We start from the raw sequence: 24,412 nt of genomic DNA, 5'->3' as shown, positions 1-24,412 counted from the left end.
GCATCCGTCTGAAATAAGTTTATGCCAGTGACAATTGAAACACGGTTGTGGGGGCAGTTTCTTCACACTGAAACAAAATTGGTAGATGCTACCCTTCTAAAATGTTGTCTTTGTAAATGCAATGTCTAGAGACATCAATTAGGCAACATTCCACTTCAGCTACTTGACTGACTGCATTTAGGATGAGATTCTCTCCTCCTATTCCCAAAAAACCAGTTAAGTATCTATCTGCAAACACTTGCACAGAAGAGAGTCACTCACTCAAGTTTTTTTATGCAAGGTTTTCAAGGACGCTCACAATTTAAAGGCGGCATTCGTGGTCTCCAAAGCTTCCCCACACCTAAAGGATGCTCAAAAAAACGGATTCAGGTCTGCATTCGGCATTGGTTCGCACTTTACATATATGAATTGCCTGTCACTGACATACTCATTGAAGTAACCGCAGCCAGGGCTCACCTCTTTTACGTATTTACTCATCCACACGTGGGGCATACATTTCAAATAGCAAGGCATGTAAACAGGGTAACGCTTAAATCAGAGTACGCAGTGAGTATCTGTAAGTGCCTTCATTAAAGCAGTACTTCTGCTAAATGCACACACACACACACACACACACAATTGAATGCCACAAGTATAGCGCTGCTTTCAGGATTTCAGATACAAAAGTAGAGACATTCAGACCCACGGGTGGAAAACACCAGGCTGTAGCAGTTCCTTATCCCCCAGCATCCCCCTCCTGCAGCTCACAGCACTTCAGCCATCCTGCAGGTCTTCACATTCTTACACCGGCCTGCAACACCCGTGAACAGGGAAATACCAAATGCAACCAGACCCTCAGCGTTGCCACTCGCTGTGAAATCAGGAGGCATCCTTTCAGCACCCTGCTGTGTGAGCGAGCAGAAAGCTTACCCCATCTGGTAGGGCCCTCCAGCAGACAGCACTCACAAATTCATTTGTGTCATCTTCCTTCCGGTCCTTGTCCAGGACACTCTTGACTGTATCAAACTTGAATGTCAGGAGTGTCTTTGAGAGGCCCTTATAGTACAGGTAAAGGGAATTATTTTCGCTTCCTAGAAATAAAAAAATACAGAAGATTATGTTCTGGAAGCAGGCAAAGAAATAGGGTTTCTTAGCCCTTTTATTCTCTCAAGAGATGACATTTCCTCCCAATAGCTGTCATCACGCTTGTGGTGCCTTGGCAACTGGGCATGCCTCACAGCAAACTTTCACAATGCTTAAAAACAGAACAGGCTTTATTACAAAACAACTGCAGTATGCAGTGCACTTGTAAAATAAACTGGATCCCAACTTTTCCCCAGAACTTCCTTAGGGTCAAGCCCTTTGAGTACAGCATCTACACTAGCACGTGGAATGCCTGCTCAGTGTCACAGCTGTGAGGCAGGTAGCACCATCACACATTTGCTTGTAGTAATCGAAGATGACAGCTTGGTCTGTGGAGGTTTAAGTGAGAGAAACTAGACAGTGAGTAGGCTTTATTTAGAAATTCATCCCAATTTCTGCCTGCAACCTATGGAGAGATCAGAGAACACACATGCTAAAGGTCCTTGCAGTGCTGGAGCAGCCGTCCCACACATCCCAGAGGGATCAGCCTGCCAATGCTTTTTCACCAAGACCTGGGGATTTGCAGAGGTTCAACAGTCCAAAAGCAACCAAAAGACAGAAAGGACCCGAGGAGTAACAGCTTAAGGATAAGTTAGTCTTCTGAAAGCTGTTCACAATGAGGGAGTCACTATTCACCACGCAGAATGCTGCGCTAAGTGACAAGTATGTGACCCACTCACATGGTCTAGGCTGCTACCCTTCCTAAGAAAAATGCAGAAGGTGCATCTGTTGATAAATTTGAAGGGCACACATTGTGTCAGCACAAACTACATTAATAACCAGTTTTTGGTGGCAGCAAGTCCAAACTGTCGTACATAAAGACCTCACCTCAAATGAAAGGAAACCAAGTACGTAGGCCCTTAGGTCAAGCTGCCTACATCATTCCCTGGGAAGCTGAGAACAATCCTCTGTTAAGAAAACCATGAAGCTACATGGCACATTGCCGGTGTGCTTCTCAAATGGAAAGGCAGGAGCCCCAAGGAGTCCCACCAGCACCGGTCAGGGCAGCTGCTCTACTCACCACATGCAATGTAGTCTCCGTTGGATGCCAGCCCTACAAAATTCTTCTCGTTGATGTGGCCCTTGAAGGAGCGCAAGCAGTGAGGCTTCCCTACGTTCCACAGCTTCAGTTGACTGTCTGTTGACCTGAAAACAATACTTGAAGTTACAGCGCTGCCATATGGCAGGTAATCCTTGCTTGAAACACTGCTCCTGAACACCCTACTTGCAGTGTAAATGTGGGAAGTCTTGGTGCTCTCGCAGAGATTTATCCCACTTTCAATCACGTGCAACCCAGCTTGAGCCTGGAAAAGTATCTGTTCTTTTTAAAAGCTTGTCAAAATGTTTGAATAAAACACTTCCTCGCAGTATTACTCTTCCTCTCTCCTATCAGTTGCAGAGCCCTCCGCTGAACTGTACAGCCTGTGGGACATCACTGCCTCCTCCAAATCCTTGTAGATCTGGGACATGATTTTTTTTTTCCAACTTCTACAGCACAGAGGAAGTCTGTTCCTTTCTGCCTGCTTGCTGAAATTCTCATTCATGCCTTCACAGAATTCAAGGCAGTCTCCTCCCCTCCAGCTGCCTTGAAAGCACGATGTTCTCCTCCTGCCCAATACCAAGCAGCAGCATGTAAAAACCTAAGGGGGGTTCAGAGTTACTACTTGCATTAAATTGATGCGGATTTCTCTTGTGTAATTGAGACTGCCTCGATATAAATCTCAAACTTGCGCTGTTTTCACCTTGACAGCAAAGCCGAATATTACTTTTATAAATGTACAACTCCATGGGGATTAAATCAAAATCAATGTTTTGCATTGTTCCCCCATGTGCAAACACACCCGTCTTCAAAATGCTTTTCTGTTTACCGTGAGCAAACCTCCCTTTCAGCAAGAGCAAGGAGCTGCAGACAGACTTCTCTGCCTGGCAGAGCTCAACCGAGCTAGGAAGATCCCAGATCTCAATGCTAATGCATTTCCTCAAAGCTGAGGGGACTCGAGCCTCTCTCACCTACCAGGATTTATTCTCTAGCAGTTGCCAGGCTCTGATATCCCAGCACTCCCTGACTGATGGCTGTGAGCACGTCAACTGCTGCTGATGCAGTGAGGACTGGAGCTCGGTCAGCCCACCCTCAAGAAAACAGATAGAGATGTTCTGATCTTAAATCTGGAAGACACTGGGAGTAGGACCTGTCATCCTGCTGAGATGGAAGAGAGGGGAGGCAGGTACAGGCTACGTCACCCAAACTTACTGCTCTTCAAATATTAGGAGTTGGAAGGAAAAAGAAAAATCTACTAACAATATCCATCAAATATTCCCAACGTTAACACATTAGTCCTGCACCAATGTCACATCTGCCTAGAAATATAGCACGAGAGAGATGCACCTCATGCTCTACTGCAAAAACCTTATCTCAGCCCTCAATGACAGCTGGAATGACAAAGGAGAGATAAGGGAGCTGCAGCAAGATTTGTTAGTCATATGTAATAACAGCATGAGGTCAGATCCCAGCGAAGGTATGAACTTTATCTCTAACACTGTGACTTGAGCAGAAGTGCTATCCTAGTCTCAGGTCTCGACCAGGCAGGCCTAAAAGAGAGCATTCAGTTTCCCTAGCTACACTGCAGCTCGCTCTCCCTTCCCTTCTACTCACCATCAGAGCAATGCAAACAAAAGGGAAAAACATATGCACTACTGTTGTTTTTTTTTTGTATTTGTTTCTTGTGTTTTCTGTTGTTGTTGTTTGTTTTTGCCTTTTTGTTTTTATTGCCCAGAAGTACAAGGACATTGCCTTCTTTGCTATTAGGACAGCAATATTATTTTTAAAACGGTGCTTTTTAAAGCTCCAGAGTTGCCTGGAAACTAAAAATTTCAGAAGGCAGAGTGAAGCAGCAGCAGAATAATCCCTGGTCTACAAGCTGTCAGGTTCCTGTGACAGCTTCTGCCATTAGCTAACCCATCAAGACGACCTTATGTATATAGGCACTTAACCTCCGTGTTTTAGTAGCATACATTCTAGATCTCTTCATTAAAAGAAAAACACTTCACATTAAAAGCATTCAATTAGTAATAGGTTAACAAGATTCCATCACACTCTAGCCATTTTTGCACTCTTTAGGACAAGTGTGCTATACAAGATGATGGTTACCTGCCACTGTGCCACAAGGATAGGAATAGGCCATTGATCCTTCTGCTGTGACACTGCTCTTCTGGTTTTATACCCTCTCCAAAAAAATATCATGGATGTGCTGCTCTGGTAAATCTGCCTCTCTGTAAATCAGCACTGCAATCAATGTGTTGTGCTAAATACCAGGCAGTTCCGAACATCCTCGAGGTCAAAACCTAACTCTACAGGGCACAGTAAATCAATGCAATCTATAAAACAGCTTTAGCTAGAAATCTAAAGAATCTGAATATACAAATATTTCTTTTCTTTAAAGGAATTGGTGCTTGGCTTTTGGGAGTCACTACTGCTGACTCCCCAGTTTGCAAAATTAAGACATCTATTCTCTCCGACGCTTCCTATTGCTCACACAGAAAGATGGGTGGACCCTGGAGTTAGTTCCCTCATCCTGTTATTGCCTGTCCAAGTACGACAGCTCTATCGATATTCCTCCCAGGGCTCAGGGATAACCACTCTCAAATGGACAGCTCAAGTAGGACAGGGCCGTTCAGTCCCACGGCATCCTATGCATGATGCTCCACCTGATCACGGCTGCAGAACATTCTCATTCTCCTTATGCTTCTAGTGAACGCTTTTTTCTTAGTCAGATCTGGTTCGAAGCATTCAGTTTAACTTGATCTATGTTCTAGGTATGAATTTGCACCCTTACGAAGAGCTGTAACGCTAATGGAAACAGGAGGAGGAACTGATTAAATATAAACAGCACTGGAAGTCACTGGGGAATCTCCCACCACGCTGCTCAGATCAGCGTAATTCACCAGCAGTCTGAATACTCAGATGTACGCCTTAAGAAGCTCTGCTTTGGCTCCAGGCTGCTAGAGCAAGCTGTGAGAAAACACGGGAGAGAACTCAGATAGACGCTCATCTATTTGGCTCAAGGAAGCAAGCTGGGACTGGATTTAACCCCGTGATTGCTTCCTGCTGTCCCCGGTGTCAACACACTCACATACAACACCTAAGCAACACCCTAGAAGCCCACAGCCCCCAACAGTTGTTTGCCTTTTCCCCATCATTTAACAGGGGCTCATCTCAGTATCCAGTCCTACAAACCCTTCCACACATCACCTGATACACATGCTCAACCCTACGTGATTGAAAGCTTATCTAGAATGGAGGCAGCCACATTTGGTTTTGGGGTGGTCCTACCTCAGTCGCTTTCATGTTGTGGCTCAATGCCCTCATCACCTGTAGCAGTTCTATTTGATCACTTCTGTCACTCATCAGATGCCCTTCTGCTGTACATTACTATCCTCAGGCTGCCAGCAGCCTTCTCTGCAGCAGGGCTGTGGCCAGGAGCACCCTCAGCATACAGGCTCTTCAGAAGAGGACCATCCACCTGCCACTTCCCAAAGCTGGGGCTTATGGTCAGAAGTTGAATCTATTCCGTGATCTGTCTCTGTGCTCCTCAGGCTCCTTAGCTCCATAAGACAGAGTAGAGCCAAGTAACACAAAGAATGAATTTCTATTTCTGCCTTGGAGAAAGCAAAGATCTGCTTCCTAAAAGCACAGCTAGCGTGCACATCCACCCACACTGGCCACCCTGCAAAGCGCCCATGACGGCTGCCAGAAACCAAGGGCTACCAAGTTCTTACCCTACACAAAAAATAAATACTTACGCAGAGACTATTTCCTCCCCGCTCACAAATTTTGCATAGGAGACCGCCTTGCGATGCCCTTTGAACACCATGATGGGTTGCTTAGTGTTGCGAAGATCGTAATAGTGGACACAGTGATCTGGAAACGAGAAAGAAGAGGTAACATTTATCAGCTGGGAAGGATGAATGGGACCTCTCATAGGTAATTAGCTCACAATGAAAATGCTGTCTGTGCTTTCTGTATCTCGCTTCATGCCGCAACTAGGGTAAATAATCTGCACAATAGGAAAGGAGTGCTCAAAACAGGCTACTTCAAATGGCCCCGGAATTCAGTGCTGCAAACCCCACTTAGCCCTTGTGCAAGGCAGCAGCTAAAAGGACTCTCACCACTCCTGCCTTCCTTCTTGGCATTGTGCCTGGGCAGCCTATCTGCCATTTCTAAGGCACCCCCCTCTCTCCTTCCTCAATCTGTCTCCTCTTGGAAAACTGCTGAAGAACCTTAGGCTACAAACTCAGTCTGCCTGCTACTTAAACTGCATCATGGAAAACACGGACTGAATTTCTCATACTTACCCCATACGGGTAACCTCTATACTTGTGTTTTTGCTTCTCTCCTTGGGCTTTATTACCAATCAAGAGAGAATAAGCATTTCTGCTTGTGAAAGAACAGAGACTAAATTTCAGTTCTTTAGATTTAATTCACAGTGCCACAACCACATAGAAAGGATCGCGACAGAATTAGCAACGCATTTTATTTCCCGCACAACTAAATGCCAATTCCCAGGAAAACAGAAAAAGAAAAGCAAGAATGGAAGCCCCCATGAGATCCAAGCCCTAAGGCCACCCCGTGCTCTTCCTAGCCTAATGAGGTTAATCAGCTTCTCCCTCCCTGACCTTCCATTGTCAATGCCGAACTTCATTTAATTATCTCCTGCTGCTCTGGGCACCCAGGGAGGGCAGGCAACGCCGTGAGCATGGAAGCAGAGCAGGAAGCCTCCCTTAGAATTACCGAATCATTAAGGTTGGAGAAGACCCATAAAAGAGCATCTAGTCCAACCTTCGACCCACCCCCACTGTGACACTAAACCATGTCCCTCAGTGTCACATCTCCACAGCTCTTGAACACCTCCAGGGACGGTGACTCCACCACCTCCCTGCACAGCCTATGCCAAAGCCCGACCACTCTTTTGGAGAAGAAATTTTCCCTAATATCCAACCCGAACCTCCCTTGGCACAACTTGATTCCATCACCTCTCATCCTGTCGCTGCTACCTGGGAGCAGAGGCCAATCCCACCCCACCACAGCCTCCTTTCAGGCAGTTGGAGGGTGATGAGGTCTCCCCTGAGCTCCCCTTCTCCACGCTGACCCATCCCATTCCCTCAGCCGCTCCCCATCACACTTGTGCTCCAAACCCTACACAGCTCCACTGCCCTCACCCTTCTAACCCTGCAATTCAAGGTACCCCGACGTCACCTACTACCGCCGCTCCAATCTTCCTTCTGCTGAACCAACGCATCACCAGTGGAAGATTATCACCGAGATTACCCAGAAACGAATTTAAGTGCCAATAGCTGCGGCTACTTTTGTATTTGCACGGTTTCAAAGCAGGACTCTCAGTCTCACAAACAGTGCCCAGCTGTCTCAGCATCCCATGTGCTTTGGGAGATAACTGGATTCCCATCGATCAGGCCACAGCAGCTCCTAGAGCAGAGGCAGCTTTTCACTCATATTAAGGGGCTAATTGCAAGACACTGAGGGACAGGGCCCCATGGCAGAACCTGCAGTCAGATGTGGCAAGCAGGCAAATTGTCCTCTCTGCTTCAAGTGCCTCACTCCACTGCACATCAATACGGGACTAGTGGTCTCTCTGCTGTGCGTTTATGGCTCCAACCATGCCCTTCTCGCTTTGCAGGAGCAGACACTCAGTCTCCTCCATCACTGACACCAGGATTCAAGCAGCCAGGGCATGGCCAAGCCACCCAGCTGGGCTCAAGCTCTGCAGCTGCTGGGTCCCATCCTGCTAGCACCAGGACACCTGGAAGCGCCATGCTCCCATTCCTTCTACCTCCAAAACAGGAGCCTCAGAATTGCTGATGCTATCGACCAAAATCCCAGAGCTTTCCTACCATTCAGGCATTGAATCAGCTTTAGAACAACATGATGATGTAACGTGTACTCAGCAGAGGGGATCATTTTCAAGGAGACGTCAGATTAAGCGTTAACATTCCTTGGGTAAGATCTGAGCATCTTGCTCCCTTCTGTCACTCTGAAAGCTTGCGCCAAACCAGGCACATTTGCTTACCTGGCCAGCATACACCTCCTGCAGCTATGAAACAGTTAACTGGCAATTGTTATTTTAATGAGCAGAAATGATTCTAGCAGGGCTTCCCATTAGGAGCCGGTTAGTGGATAAGCCTTTCAAGCCTATTTTTGCTCCCGGTTTCAGCCTCCTCTCCAGCTGGCCTGTCATTAGGATGCCTCTGGATCACCAGGTGTTATCCTTCAGAGGGTGACAGGGAAACGGGGATCTGTGGATGAGCTGAATGAGAACGCGTCGAAGCATTTGGACAACGGGGAAAGGCAAGGGCTGCAGCAGGAACCAGTGGTCCACTGCAGCGAAGGGACATGGAGTTGCACTCGCCTCCAAAATATGGCAACAAGCAGCTGGAAGTCCGCTGGCACCCGGCACGACGTGCCTCCCCATGGCAGCAGGGCAATCAATCACTGTCTGCTCTCATCACCGCAGGGCCGGGGGAACAGCAAGGCCAGTGGGCTCTAAAATTAGCCACTTAATTATTAATTGATTATTTCAGCAGCCCAAGTGTTGGCGCGCAACGGAGGTTTTTTTTATTCAACTGAAGCAGCTATTTTTAAAGCAGTTATGTGAAGACAAATGCATACCGCATTCATTAAAACCAGAGCAGGTGGTCGTGTTTTACAATTAAAGAGATACTCTCTCTTTCGGGCCATATGGACTTTCCGCAAACAAGATAAAAACGCCATCTGCTGAGGAAGAGCAGAGCCTGAAAACCAAGCTAAACGAGAGGAAGGCAGCTCCCAGGTAGCCCAGTAGGAGCCCCACGGGGTGGGCTGGGATGAGGGCACAGCAGCATCGAGTGCTGTGCAGCTCAGCAATAAGAGGTCCTAGGAGCCAGCTGGCGCTCAGGAGAACGGAGTGGGCATCGAGGGGACTCAGCCCCTAAGCTCTGCAATTGCCCTTCAACTTTTGAAGCAGTTTGCACAATTCTAGAAGCCACGAGCGTGTTTGTTTCGTTGCCAGCCACGCACAGCTTATTTCCTTGTTTTGCTGAGCATTAAAACCATCGTTCAGCAAGTTTTCTTTGTTAAGCTCTACACTTGCCACCCCTGGCCCAAGAGCTCACTCGAAACAATTTCAGCTTCCAAATGACGTTTCCACAGATAAAAGCCTCACACCTAACCCTTGGGCAGCAGCAGCTCCCTGCTTCACTTCTGCTTCTGTGTTCTGGCTTAATTGAAATATATACGAGATAATGGGAAGGAGTATGTATACACACCATAACAAATTAAACACTCCGAAGCAATTCTCATCTAATTCAATGTCACTGCAGACGCTGAGCATGAAAGAATTCTATTGCTGCTCCTCCTGAATTCAGATTTTTCTCTGGCAGGTCATATTATACCTTTTTTTTTTTTTTTTTCTTTTTTTTAAACTGTCTCAGAAGGCAATAAGGGCAGCTCAGCTCTGCTACCACTGCCGGGAGCTCAGAGACCACGAGGATGAGTTTTTAAATAGCATTTCCAGAAGGGCTCACTTCCCCGATGAAGCCGCGCTTTCGCCTTCGAGCCGCCCGGCGACAAGTCATCAGGAATTCAGGCTTTCTACTGCAAGCGCTGACAAGCCCAGCAAAACTTCCCAGAGATCTCCCAGGCTCCCCCCAGGAAATATAGCCCACGTCGGCAGAGGCTGCCATCGCTCACCGCTCGGCTCGTAAATTAGCAGGGCAAGCAGGAGGGCTGGAACAGGGCGAGGAGATGAGCATCTCCATCCCAGCTTGGGCACGGAGGAGGGTGTGCGGTGAACAAACTGATGGTGTGGTTACACCAGTGCAGGGAATGGGGTGAAATACTTCCCAAAAGGGAACTGCTAACGGACCCGGCAGCAGCTGCGATGATTTTACAAGCGTTCAAAAAAAAAAAGATGTAATTGCTCTTGCATTTTCGGCGGTCTAAACAACAATAAAAAAGAGCAAAGTCTGTGCTTTTGCCAAAAGTGCTTTTCCTTACACTTAGGGAGATTTGCTGCTAAAGTTCACGAAGCAGCTGTTACTAGAAGGCTCTAAATTCACATCACTTATTGGAAAGCTCTTAAAATATACTGAGGAGCAGCAACTCTGGATCAAGGTTAGGAAAGAGCATCGCAGGGCAGCAGATTTTTTTTTTTTCCCCCTAACGTTTCACTGAGTACCTGTGCATCAGGGCGGTGACACTCACAGACCAATTCAACTCTCCAGGTACCAGCAGTTCCAAGCCACATTCATCTTCCACGTCACATCCTTCACCGGGAGCATTAACTGCCCTACAGCTCAAAGTACCTCGCAGCCCTCCAAGGCTTTTTTCCTGACCGAGAACCACTTCCTAGAAGGAATATCAAGCCAAGGACAGCAAAACAACAGTTTACCTGCAATGCAACAGCTTTGTATTCAACGGATGTAATGACTAGAAAGCCCCAAGAGCTGCACGCAAAGGTTCTGTAGCTCACCTCTGGAAAAACTGAATTGCTGACAAACCGAGGACCATTTTTCTTATTTCACTCAGAAATGCATATTTCTCAACTGTTCAATATTTATGCTATTGATCTACTCAAAATATAAGCAGTTTAAGTTGTTCTCATTTTTCAAGGGCTTACATGCCCGAGATTGCCAGTGGCGCTGACTGCTACGTGTCAGATGGATGTTCTAGCCAAGAAGGTGCCAGCATCCAAAACTGAAGATGGACAGCAGCAAATCAGATGCCTCTTAAGGTCTGTTAGAAGTCTTCTGTTACCCAAACACATTTCAAATTATTGTTGTTTTTTTTTAAATAAACAAGGGGTCAAATTCATTGTCTGTATCAATGCTCCAGCCTGCAGTCCAGAAGCCCAGGCAAGAGCACAGCCCTCAAATGTACTTCTCTTGTGTTTCTTTGATCACGACAGCCGTATCTGTTTATCTACTCTCTCATGTGAGTGGTTGATTATTCCCTCAGATTTGTCTATTTCTTTTTCCTCTGTGATATTCGAGTTTGGATCAAAGCTGCTGGTCTTTGCCACAGTGAAAATCTGCACGATAGGCAGTAAAAATTAAAGATACAAGTCCGACTGAGGAGTGGAGGTGAATACTTGTACAACCTGCCCAGCAATGTTTAATCAGAATTTGGGCAAAACTGGTGCAAGATACCTCTGCTCTCTTCCAGTTAGGTTATCCAGAAGAAACCCAAACAAAACAAAACAAAACAAAAGGGCACAAAAAAGACCACAAGAAGCACAAAATGTTAAAGAAGAGAGGCACGATTTTGGGGAGTTTGATTCTGTTTCTACTTTTGGTGGTTAAAAAATGATTTTTGGAAATCCTGAGGGAAGAACCCACGGCTCAATACACACTGAAGGAGTTCACTGAAACCCCATTATTCATATTTAAATATCTACCTATAGAAAATGGTCTTTCACTCGCTTCTCCTCTGTATACCAAGTGTAAGAACATTTAGCACGCAGAAAAAATAGAACAAGGCCTTCAAAGCTACCCAGAACTACATCTAGGCAACTTGCTCATGAAGAAAAGAGTTAAGCACATAATCATACCCCATTGCCTTCCATTGTTCTGAGCCCAGAAGTTCAAACGAAAGCTTGTATTCCAAGTGTCTAGGTGAACAGAAAGAGCACATCTTATCACTCCCAAGAGTGCTATGCCATAAAGAGAAGGGCAAGCCACCTTAATGAATTTTTGTTCACTGTACACAAGCAAGCAATAGAAAAAAAAACAGAACTTTGCCATTGAGATGAGTTAACCAAAAGTCTCTTTTTCTGCCAGGCTCAGTACAGTTCCTTCCTACAAAAAGGAAGCTTGCATCCTCATAGGTAAAGGCTCCGGCTAGGCTAAAAATGGAAACAGAATCAGGAGGCTTAAGTACAAGCTCAGTCTTCCCTGTTGAAAACGTTGCCTCTGTTAGTGCAGAGAAAGAGGAAGGGGATGAAAAGGGACAACATCCTGATTTTAAAATAAGCTCACATCAATTATGGTACGCTGTCATATGACGTACTATATTGCATGACACTGACGATGGCTTTGCGTGTTATGCCCACTGGTCCTTACAGAAAGCTGAGTAAGGGCCAGATAAACAAGTGTAGCTCTTTCTCAGACATCTGTGATAAGACAGAACTGCTATCGGAGCCCAAGCCTTGAAGATGAAATACTTTAAAATAGATTTCCTTTAATTTCAGAGGAGACTTACAAAAGCCTCAGTGCTTCACTTGACCTCAAAGCCATCTTAACAAGCCACACACAGAGCAACTTGAAAGCTATTAAGAAGAAAGTAGAACCTCCTCAGCAAATCGTCTCCCTGCCTCCACACAGGGAAGCAGAGCCTCCCCAAAAGGCAGTGATTTCTTCAAAGGCTGGTCAAAAGACAACTCAGGATTTGATTACAAGGAAGTCAAAACCAAACGTTAATCCTTATGCAGAGTGTAGCTTCTGTTTAAATCTGTTTTGGGCTTTTTTTGTTGTTTTTTTTTCTTTTTTTTTTTTTTTTTTTTTTTTTTTGCCCAAGGGCCCTTAAAGTTGCAGAACAATGTAGAATGGATTCCAGAGGTTTCCTCCAATTGATTCTACTTCTTGCTGGGAGGAGAATCACCTGCAAAGTCAATTTCAGGTCAGGTCCAATAGCTGTGCCCGGAGTCCCACTCAGCTGAGCTCTGGGCATCTCCAAAGATGGAGAATCTGCAAACTCTTCCATCACCTTGGCTGCCTTGAAAAGAACTCTTATATCAAAGGACAAAGGAGATTTTATTTTTTAAATCCAATTTTGCTTAAACTATTTGTTATTGTTAGCCTGGCTTCTCAGATCTTTTATGTTTTGTCTACTTACTCCCACATACCGGAGGTGGCACGAGGCGCTGCCATGCAACCTTTGTTAACGTGTAATTAACTTTATTCTTACTAGTTAAAAAAAAAAAAAAAAAAAAAGAAGAGGGAAATGAAGAACTACGGAATTTGAACTTCTGCAGAGTCTGTAACACCGAACAACAGCACTCTGAGGTCTTCAAGGGAGTGAGGTGGCCATGCTCAGAAGAAACATTGGGATGGAAAGTTAGTTTCCCCTACAACAGAGAGGCAGACTGGAGTTTGAGCATCCATATGCGGGTCTTGCTCTGGAGAGAAGGCTGGAGACATAGGAGGGTTGAGTGCTCCAGCTTTGGGAATAATGCACTAAGACACGTGAAGACTGGTCTTTTCCAGGGTAGATGGGAGAGTATGGGAAAAAAAAAAATAGGCCTTCGTTATAGCAACAGAAAGAAAGAACAGTAAGGAAGCCTTCCAGCCAAAGAAGCTCTGGAAAAGATTTATTTCACTCTCTAGAGTACGAGCAGAATGGGCTAGGATCAGCACAGCCTTTGGTCTATCACAAGCCATTCCAGGGAGAGAAGACAATGTGATAGTTTCCACTACATAAAGGAAATGGATGCTTCAGGAAAAAGAGAGAAGACAGCAACGCATTAGGCACGGGAAACAAAGTGGACTTGAATTCAAGAAAACAAAGCCCTGCAACAAAAATTAACACAAGAATTTCTGAAGGAATTAGATAATATCGACAGCAGTGAGTTGACACCAGAGCCCTCTTTACAAACTATTTCCTTTACTGTAAGAGAAGAGATTAAATATGGGTTTGATACAGTTTGAAGCAAAGAGCTTTTGGCAGACAAAACAATCCAGAGCATTTTGCTGAAGAATACAGCGCTCTGCACTTGCAGCGTGACAAATCACACGGCAAGGAGAGAACAGAGATAAAACCACTTCATCCCAGCATTTCCCTGCTGGAAGATCAGCACAGGCTGCGATAGCTGATATTTATTTTTGCTGTCCATAGCTTCCCTTCAAAAGAACTTACAAACAAAGAAAATTCTATCCCAGTACAGTCAGCGTTACAGGCACAATTGCAATGTTTGCTAGGTACAGCTTCGTATTCACAACGTTCTGTTGCAGAAGTTACAAGTACTCCGTTAATGTAACTAAAACAAAATCACCCATCTGAAGCATTTGCTTTACCTCTTCTTTTTTATGTGAACCCTTTGCAGGAAAAGAACAGTTTTCCTGAATACCCCATTGTCTTTTTCTCGGGGGGGGGGGGGGGATCTCAGCAACGTATTCAAGGAGCGATGCCCTGCTCTGCAGCAGCGAACTGGAACAACGTCCTTATTTTGTATTTCATGTGTGCACCCAACACGATTTGGGATGCAGTGCTTCATTCATGTTTGCTCTCGGAGCTCTGTCTAGACAAGTGGTCTCACACACCTCTGTACAGCACTCCCAGGGAGCTCATACACATCACAAGCATTTAACAGCCACCCACCAAGGGCCCAAGGTTGGAAAAGCATTCAATAGATTTTTCCCCGTGGGTTGAAGCTCCCCCACGTTCTCTTCCCTTACATCCTCCTCTGAAGACTATGCAACAGTAAGCAAGGTCTGTATGATTTATTTTGCTGGTGGCTAAATCTGAAATGTATCTGTTAAGTAAGCTACAGAGCCAGTGATGTTAGTAGGGCTATTAATGGGGAGTTTCTAAAGCAGAGGAGGGCACGCAGGTATTTGGGGATGACTGCATTCTGACAATTCAATCTCATTTTCTCACACTGCAATAAAGATGATTGTTGAAGGCAACTGCCCAACACATTTAAAGAACCGAACACAAATCCAGCCCAGATCTCCACATAAACAAAGGCAGAACGCAGCTTCGAGAAGAAGGAAATGCCTAAGAGTGTCCTGCATGGCAGACTGGATGGTGCAGAAAGGAAGATGGGAAAGGCTCACCCCATGCAAACTGAATTCAAGGGAGCTGCAGTTGTATTAAGCACAACTGGTAGCCTCAGTTTCATCTCTGGCAAAACCAACAGCTCAGTAAGCACTCTTCCAAGGAAAGGCTCAGGGAGGTGACAGCAGCAGGTTACAGGTTAGCATCTGATATATTTTGACAGAGCTCTGCAGGGAAGACGATACCCCGCTTCAGCCAGTGATTGTAATCTCTAACACCAAATGCACATATTTTTTTTTTTTTAATGTATATCAACACTAGCATTTCACTGAAGATCTATATCTCCCTCTGCTGAACAGAAAAAGGGAACAGCAGCCTTGATGGGATCTGCCAACCGGGTTTTTAACCTTTGTATTTGACGGATTCCCTATGGCTTGAAGTTACAAATGACATTTGCCAGGGTATGGATAATGGTCTTTATGCACTGGGGACATTTTTTATTGACTTGTCTAAAGCTTTTGACACAGCAGCCCATAAAGCCTCCGCTAAGTAACTTGTCTCATATTAAGGAGAGAAGGAGGAGACATAAAGCATTAGAGATCTTAATCTGTTGAGAAAAAGAGCTGAGGTGGGAAGGGGAGCAAAACAGATTTCTCTTGAACTCCTTTGAAACTTTGACCTTTATGGCTTTAAAGAGCTGCAGAGATTTCTCATAGGAATAAGGGATAGATGGTCTGAGTTCAAAGTTTTTCATCTATCAGATTGCTAGGAAAAAACCCAAAATATTCAGTACAGATGAGGAAGATGTATCAATGCTACAAAACTGAAGAAGACAACAGCGGACCTGCAGAAAAATTACTGTTCAGGCTCTAAATCCAATCCTTCTCCTTGACAATGAACATGTATGACTATATCCACTAATGCACATACTTCAATGTCCATAAATGACTTTTATGACACCCAGAATATATGAAGAGAAGTCATTTAATAGTAAAAGGTGCCCCAACCCACGCTATCTAAATAGACTATATGTCTGAAGATCTGAACCTTCTCACAAGTACCAGAAGTCTTATTTGTACAAAGACAGTTGGCTACATCCATCAAACCATCAGTACCGCCTCATTTGATGAGCAGATCTCTCCTGATTCAAGATAACTTGCTGCACGCAACATTTGATCTCAGTGCAAACCAAAGGTCTCGTTACTGATTGCCTCGAAGTACTGCAGCTCATGGAGCGGTGATGGAGGGAAAGGGTAAAAGTCAGGCTCCCAGAGACCAAAAGTTCCAAGACAGCAAGTTCATGCTGGTAAGGGCCTGAGACATTATGAAAGATAGATATGAAAAGGAACGTCCTCCCTAAGATTTTATGTTTATGGAGCAACAGCTTTAGGGTTTTTGTTGCATCAGCATACATCCCACAAGAATCACCAAACAAGCTTCAGAGCAACCAAACTGGCTCTAGGAAAAGAGCAGGCCGCTGCAACAGGCATTACAACGTGCAACTGAGGACACAGGCTTGTCAAATTCTCAGTTAAACCTGATGTGGGCCCAGCACTGCATTGTGCCTGACGAGCCTGAGGAGACACAAGCTTCCTACTAGGTTTGGGAGGTGGTGATCTGATTCATCCCCTAAATGGCCAAAGTAGATTCCACTGTTGTTGGAAGAGATGATGAATGTTAAAGATATTGTCACAATCACTAATACTCAAGCTTCAAATAGGAGTGCTTCAATCAAAACCCCAAGATATGGTAGATAATGCAGATGAGGAATTAAATAAGGAAAAAGTACAGGATGACACATAGGTATCCAACGTGGAAAAGAGGCAATCTACTGCCTAGCTAGGCAATGAAATGACCCATAGGAAGGATAACTGGATTTGTACACACATCTACAGCCTTTCTTCTTTGTCACCAGCTTGAGTTGCAAGTGGTTAACAGTTCCTCTTTAGACAAACTCCTCTCAATCTAGCCCAAGCATTGAAAAACTCTCCTCTTACAAAACACGTGCAATCTTAGATGCTCAGATACTATGAAATGAAGCCTTCTAGAAAACAGATCACACTGCATTTGTAGGTTGCACATTCTTTCCTAAGCAACGTGACAATTTTCACCAGTTTGTATGGAAAAAGTACTCTACGCTGTCTAAGTCTAAATGTACACCGTGCCCAACTGTGAGCAGTTTGAAAGGGAGGTAGAATAGTAAGGCACTAGAGAAGATGTCATTCTAATAAGTAATTCCTTTAAACCGAGCCATCAGAAAAACCGCAGCTTTGGAAACTCTGTGGTTGAAGTGGATTAAACTCTTAGGAATATAGCAAGAAGTCCTAGCAAGAGCAATTTGGCATTTGGAGGAAAAGATGAATTCAGAGCTGCCAATTCTGTTCCTAAATTTCAAGGCTTATTTCAATTTTAATTTGAATTTCATAGTGTTGACTAAATGACTTCTGCACCAGTTGCAAGACAAAATGTTGAGGAAAAGAATATTTAAGCCAACAATTAGAGCGCTCATTTCTGCTACCATCAGATTTATCCTTTTCTCAAGAGAATCAGATTGAGCTTTTCAAGTTCATTTTATTCGTTCACTTGTCACTGAAGTGTGACTGTCTCTCAGATAGTCTGGTACCTTCCAATAGGTCTCTACAGAGGTATTCGCTATGCATTGCAAGTCCTTTACCCAATGAATCAGGGACGACTTTTTCGGTGTAAATAAAGTTAAATAAGCTTTTAAGTCCTGAAATTTGGACATACAACACCTCCTGCATGCCCGTGAATGGTTTTGTGTCCCAGCTGCACAGTCTCTGGCTGACCTGGCATCTCTCTGTTGGGCACGCACAAGCAGGTCAGCTTAACCGCACACAGCATCGGTTAAAGTAACACGGTGTGGGTGCAGTTCTTCAGTTTCTCAGTTCTGAACAGGAGCAGATCTACCACACACGTCTGAAATCTGAGCCAGAAAGACAGTCTTTGGACAGGCGGTGCAGTTTGATACTTCACTTCATATTACATTCCAGCATTTATGAAGAGGGATCACTTTTAAATCAAACCCTCAAGACAGTGTTCTAAACTGAGCAATCTTACTAAGCTCAGCACCTCCCCCAAAATAAGTACTGTCAGTACAGACACATGATTGCTACCACTGGCCAAAATCAGAGAGTCACAGAATCGCAGGAGTTGGAAAGGACCTCAAGAGATCATTGAGTCCAACCCCCCTGCTAAAGCAGGTACACTACAACAGGTCGCACAGGTAGGCGTCCAGCCAGGTCTTGAATATCTCCATAGAACAAGACTCCACGACCTCTCTGGGCAACCTGTCACCCTGACTGTAAAGAAGTTCTTCTGCATGTTAGTACAGAACTTCCTGTGTTCAAGTTTTAGGCCATTGCTCCTTGTCCTATCACTATACACCATCGAGAAGAGCCTGGCTTCATCCATTTGCCTCCCACCTCCCTTTAGATATTTCTCAACATGAATCAGATCCCCTCTCAGTCCTTAGGAGGACTTCCTTAGGAGGAAGTTTTTCGCTCAGAGGGTGGTGACGCACTGGAACAGGTTGCCCAAGGAGGTTGTGGATGCCCCGTCCCTGGAGGCGTTCAAGGCCAGGCTGGACGTGGCTCTGGGCAGCCTGGTCTAGTGGTTGGCGACCCTGCACTCAGCAGGGGGGTTGAAACTAGATCATCTCTGAGGTTCTTTTCAACCCAGGCCATTCTATGACTCTATGATTCTTTTTTCCCCCAGGCTGAATAGACCCAGGTTACTCAGCCTTTCCTCATATGGGAGATGCTCCAGGCCCTTCATCATCTTTGTGGCCCTCTGCTGGACTCTTCCTAGGAGATCCCTGCTTTTCTTGAAATGGGAAGCCCAGAACTGGACACAGTAGTCTAAATGTGGCCTGACCAGGGCATAGCAGAGGGGAGGATCACCCTAGGATACCACTGGCCTTCTTGGCCACAAGGGCACACTGATGGCTCATGGCCAGTCCACTGTCCACCAGGACCGCCAGGTCCCTCTCCGCAGAGCTCCTCTCCAGCAGGTCAGCCCCTAACCTGTACTGATGCACGCAGTTATTTCTCCCCAGGTGCAGGACTCTACACTTGCTCTTGTTAAACCTCATCAGGTTCCTCTCTGCCCAACTCTCCAGTCTGTCCAGGTCTTGCTGAATGGCAGCACAGCCTTCAAGCATGTCAGCCAATCCTCCCAGCTTTGTATCATCAGCAAACTTGCTGAGGGTAGACTCTATCCCTTCAACCAGGCCATTGACGAAGGTGTTGAACATCTGATGATAACCACCCCCCTGAGCTCTGTCACTCAGCCAGTTCTCAATCCACTTCACCATCCACTCATCTATCCCGCATTTTCTAAGTTTCATAACAAGGATGTTGTGAGAGATGGTGTCAAGCACAGATTCCTTCTTTTAAAGGACCCTTAGCTGATTGAAGAAGGGCTGCAGATGCTTTCCTAGGCTGTAACAAATAAAACACGTGCCATGGTTTCTGGAATGAGTTTAAGCCACATGATGTCAAGCGTGTACTTCCAAAGCATGGCCTTGTCCTCATCTTTCCCTGCCAATAGCCTCAGAGATCATCGACTAGAGGAAACTCGCTGAATACCCAAAAAAGGTAAGACACCCTGGAGGTCCAGCTCAACAGAATTCACAGGCAAGTCCCAGACTTGCACTCAGCCATGCCACACCAGTTCCATAAAGGCTGAATTTTGAGCGTTGCTGTGAACTTCATCCTCATGCTTCAAAGAAATGCCTAACCTTTGCCTATGCCTTTGAATACCGAGCTCAATTCACAAGCTAAAGGCAATCTTGTAGCTTAAACTCAAAGAAGCTGCCTAACTCCACCCTAAACATATCACATTTTCACACAGATAGATCCTTTCTGAGTCATTGCTGGTTTTCAACAGAGCGAAGTACTTACCCAGGAGAATCTATTAAGGTAAGACCTTGCTTTCAGCTGGAAAACATTAATTCTCTTCCAAAAAGGCACGCTGCCTTCTTGGTCATTAATATCACATCATTCTTCTGAGATGAGTGACAAGGCAGGCAAGTCACCCAGATCTCAGGCAGTATGAAAGGCTGGCTCTACAGAAAGATATTTGGAAAAGAGAAATCACTCCTCCAGTTACTGCAGCAAAGAAATCAATATTTCACTGGACAAAGATGGTCTTTGACGCAGTCCTGCTTGGGGACCAGGAACATTAGCAAAATTGGACGATGCCGACTAAAAAGCCACACGTGACCTTGAACTCTAAGTGCATCAGGGGTGTGCAGAGAATTTAAGGGGTGGAGATTAAGTTGAAAAATCAAAACAAAGCTGTTGACATAGCAACAGGAGTCCTTTTTCAAGTTGTATGCTGTGAATCAGAATCATTAGTTTTGTGGCCTTTCAACAAGGAACGAAAGGCTATGGCATTCAAAGCCAGAGCGTGATGCCATTCTGTAATGCTGAAGATGGTGCAAGGAAAAGATTTTTAAATAGCTTGCAAAACCTGCTGGACAAGAGCAAAGTCATCTGGCAAGGACAAGCAGTTTCATGGGAAGCATTCTTGCTCAGCAGCATTGTACAAGCAGAGAAGGGAATAGGGAAAAGAGACAGAAAGGGCAAGGAATGCATGGACAGGAACAAGTGGAGAAGCCTCAGCACGAGGGACACACTCCCCCAGCGTAGACAACCTCAACCTCTGAGGCTGCAGGTTTATGTAAGCATTATTGCCAACACAATGAGCACTGCCCTATGCTTTTCTGGGTCAGTTCACCCGAATCAACAGTTTGTGACAACGCAGTGTGATCCAACTAAGAGTGAAACTAACCCAGCAAAATGCGAAGCCCTGAACGTGATGTAGCTGCTCCGCTGCACTTCTGCCTACGTGTGCTCATCAGCTGCTTCCACTTGTTTGTACAACTCCTGGCAAGCAGGTAGTCTGTCTTGTAGCTGTGCAGCACTGAGGAGCCCCTCTCATCCCCAACTCAACCTGCCACATTTATGGGTCCTGCATGGAGAAAAACTGCATGAAAGAAGATGATGAATCTAGTGCAAGAACTCGGGAATTCAAAGTTTTGATGATCTGATCTCCGCATAATATATGGCAAATAAAAGGTCAGCAGTAGCTGCTGACGGTATTACAGCATGCTGGGAATAAAGCATTGCTGCTTTTTATTGCTACCAATAGCTATGCTTGGCTCACTGGAGATAGTAGACAATCTGATCTCACCCAGACTGCACAACTTGGACTTTCAAGCTGCCAACTGCATGCACTTGCAGCCCATTTGTACTTTTTTTTTTCCCCCCCTGAAAGCAGGGCAACAGTACTGCCAGAAAATATATAGGTTGAGGGCATCAATGCTATTGCTGAAGCAGAACAATAACAACTTCGGCCATGATTTATATAGCTAATTTCAGGATAAAGACCCATCTATTTTTAAAAAGAGGAAAAGACCACAAAATTACCTGATTTTGTATTCGTCAGTGATTACAGTTTATACTGCACAATGTTTCAACTCAGTAAGCATGCAAATAGAATATTTTATTAAAGTAACAGACCAAAGGGATCTTTTCTTCTTTATGTGCCCTCTCTACTGCAATGGATTTTCTCAGGTTGCAGTCTTACGTGATAGCTTTCCCCTCATCTGAAATGCCTGTTGAATTTTAAGACAATTATTTCCTAAACCAAACGTCTATTTCTCCATTTTAGGCTCTACTTCCAGTTTATTGCCTGTTTGTTTTAAGCCACAGAAATGATCTTTTGGTCATCTGAAAGCTTTTGGAGTAAAGAGCCCAGAAAAGAAACATCTATCATCTATATAAGATGGGAATCCTGGGATTTGCTTCTGTAATAGCAACTAAAGCAGTTTTCTACAGCATCTACTTGAAGCCAAGACAGTTCTTCATCCTGAAGGAGAATGCTTCATATGGAGATAAAGCGTGAACACTTGTGCATCTAACCAAACACTCTATATCTAACCAAAACACCACAGCTGCTCCTTGCATTACCACTATCCCCATTTACCTGTGGGTAAACTGAAGCCCAGAAGAAATCCAGAGATACAATAAATTCCAATCCTAACCCACACCAAGCCCTTCTCAGAAGATGCTGTTCAAGACTAAAACTTCTTCTCCTGCCACCAATAAAAGGCAGGGACTGTCTGAGGATCTCATCTTGAGGAAACGGATGACAGAGTCCACAGGCTGCTGCCTCGGCTCACATCATTTGCACCACAAACATTAGCAAGCATTCAGCAATTTTAGAGGAATAGGAAGGGAGATAACTTCCAAAACTGTAGAAAGTCTGCAATTACTAAGCAAATCTCTCTCTGAACATTTTACCCGAGCACAACAATATATAGCATCACAGGCAGAGGTAAGCAATGAGTCAACATTTTACACTAACAAATGAGAAGGGATACATAAACTGGAGATAAGGTAGGGAGGATCTTAAGACAGCCATTCTGTTTTTGTGGAAAACACCAAGTGGGGACCAGAACAGAGACTCAAGGAGATGCTGATCTATCTGAAGTATGTGATTAGGAAAAAACAACTTCAAAGAGGCATTCTGAATAGATGGACACAAGTGGCAAAGGTAGAGGAAAACATGTCATGAATCAAGATGCAAAAGAACAAGGCCTTGCGAAAAAGGATTTCAGCTGTAGGGAGGGTTGAAGACCAACCCCCAAGAGAAAAAAAAGGGAAATAATAATTGGAAAAAGAAAATCTGTGACAACCTGAAGACTAATATTGAAGCCCTAGACTTGCAGTCAAAATTGCATTACTAAAGCAAGGCTACCAACTTGCAACCTATCCCATGTACAGAGAAAGGGGGACTGGAAGATGTCTATTTAGTAATTTAATTACAGTGTAATTAAACCAATCTACATCATTCTTTTATGTCTCAAATGTTACGTACTTTCCCCACCAACCATTTCAGCAGTTGCTTTTCTCTTCAAGTTTCAAGCTATAAGGATACATACACCCATACATACACACAAATATAGCATCAAGTTCCACCAAATCAACACCATGGAGTGTATACAGCAGCAGCACTTCTGCTTTAACACTGTACCCAGTTCTGTTGTGTGTGCAATGTTAGGAAATCAGGGCTCCTTTATCACTGGGTAAACCAGTGGCAAACTAGTTGACATGAATTCTCACAACTGAAACCCCTCTGCGCACATCAGCAAGCCGACTTCCTAAAATTGCCCATCATCCTGCTTCATGAATTAAGTGTTTTGTACCACTCATCTTTATTCCTCTGACGGCAAACAGGAACCTTTGTCCCCGTGCCTTTTCTTTTTAAACACTGTTTAAAGAAACCAGCTTTTCTCTTCCTTTATTAATTTTACTGCCCATGTGACGAACGCACTATTCATAAGTTACACTGCTTTTTTTTTTTTTTCCATGGACTCAATGAAATTAGTAAACAAGATCAGTTGAAAACGATGGAGGAAAAAAAAAAAACCCTCTGCTTCTGATATGACACATTAAACAGGAGAGTGCCTACTTTCATACTCACTATGGAGTGAAATAAACTAATTTCTCTGCTCTGAATTTTTAACTTTAGAAATAAAACCAGCTTGTAAGAGCCCTCTTTTTTGGTTAATTTCAAATGGCATTTTTTCCACTTGTATTTACTGCTGAAAGATCAATTAAAATTCCTTTGTGGGAAATCATTCCCATCAGTACAATTAGTCCACATAATTGCTCCAGCAACCACCGTTAAATATCCATTTTACTTTTTATTTAGGCTTAATTACCGAGCACCAAGAAGATGCTTGGTAATTGATGGTAGAGATGCTTTCACTTTTTAAAAAAAATTATCTTCTGCCTTCCTCCTATGCGTTTTTCCCTATTACAAATACCATTTTACCCTCAGCTATCTCAATCTCAAAAATGCACATGTAGTCATCTGAAGCTTCCAGTTAACCCCTAGTGCCCACTAACGCCTCTTTCCCCAAGTAACTTACTGAAGAAGAGACAACTGTGGTTCATTAGGCATGAGTGTGGCCTGATGGATACAGACACGCTATCTGTTTGCCTCCCATGTGCCCTACAGCTTCAAAAACCCTCATAGATTTATCTGTGCCTTATCCTCTCCCCTGCCTTTCAGGTGGAAAAGAATCCCAGTCACTGATTTATCTGGAAGAATTCTGCTTCGTGGTGCTGTTACATATCTATTTTAATCAGTAGTTGATCCATTTGGAGCTAGTGCTCACATCGTTCCCTAGAGCCTTTCACAGATAGCCCCTTTCATTCAAATGCTGCTAGTAGGTATTGTAATTCAATTCTATTCTTGCATGTAATTCACTAACCTTCAGCAAGATGCCTGTCAAGCAAGTCAATATTTTACAGTCCAACTTGAATCCATTTTTTGCAGTGTATCAAAATGCAAATGAATTTTTGCTCTTAAGAGTCAATCTAAGTAGAACCAGGCTGGAAATTGGAACACCTAAAGAAAACAGCAAACCAGGGGCTGCAAGAATGCGATCAACGTATCTCCCAAAGTCCAGAGATAGCAAGTGTCATCAGAACA

General features: G+C 44.4%; 1 protein-coding gene across 3 annotated transcripts in view; it reads right to left on the bottom strand.

Annotated features, from left to right (window-relative positions):
- The window catches only part of RFWD2 (ring finger and WD repeat domain 2), a 128,322-nt gene that overhangs the window by 29,601 nt on the left and 74,309 nt on the right, over positions 1-24,412 (bottom strand). For all 3 annotated transcript variants that reach the window (XR_002440969.1, XM_021403995.1, XM_021403996.1), the window contains exons 16-18: positions 5,923-6,040; positions 2,144-2,268; positions 910-1,070 (exon numbers count right to left, since the gene is read on the bottom strand). Coding sequence is in view for 2 of the 3 variants with exons in the window: in XM_021403995.1 (XP_021259670.1) it covers positions 910-1,070; positions 2,144-2,268; positions 5,923-6,040 (404 nt within the window). In the remaining variant the exon portion in view is untranslated. The remainder of the gene's footprint in view (positions 1-909; positions 1,071-2,143; positions 2,269-5,922; positions 6,041-24,412) is intronic.

The sequence above is a fragment of the Numida meleagris genome, chromosome 7, assembly GCF_002078875.1.
Source record: "Numida meleagris isolate 19003 breed g44 Domestic line chromosome 7, NumMel1.0, whole genome shotgun sequence".
NCBI lineage: Eukaryota > Metazoa > Chordata > Aves > Galliformes > Numididae > Numida > Numida meleagris.
The sequence above is the reverse complement of the archived record's forward strand: the minus strand, read 5'-3'. Positions and strand labels throughout refer to the sequence as shown.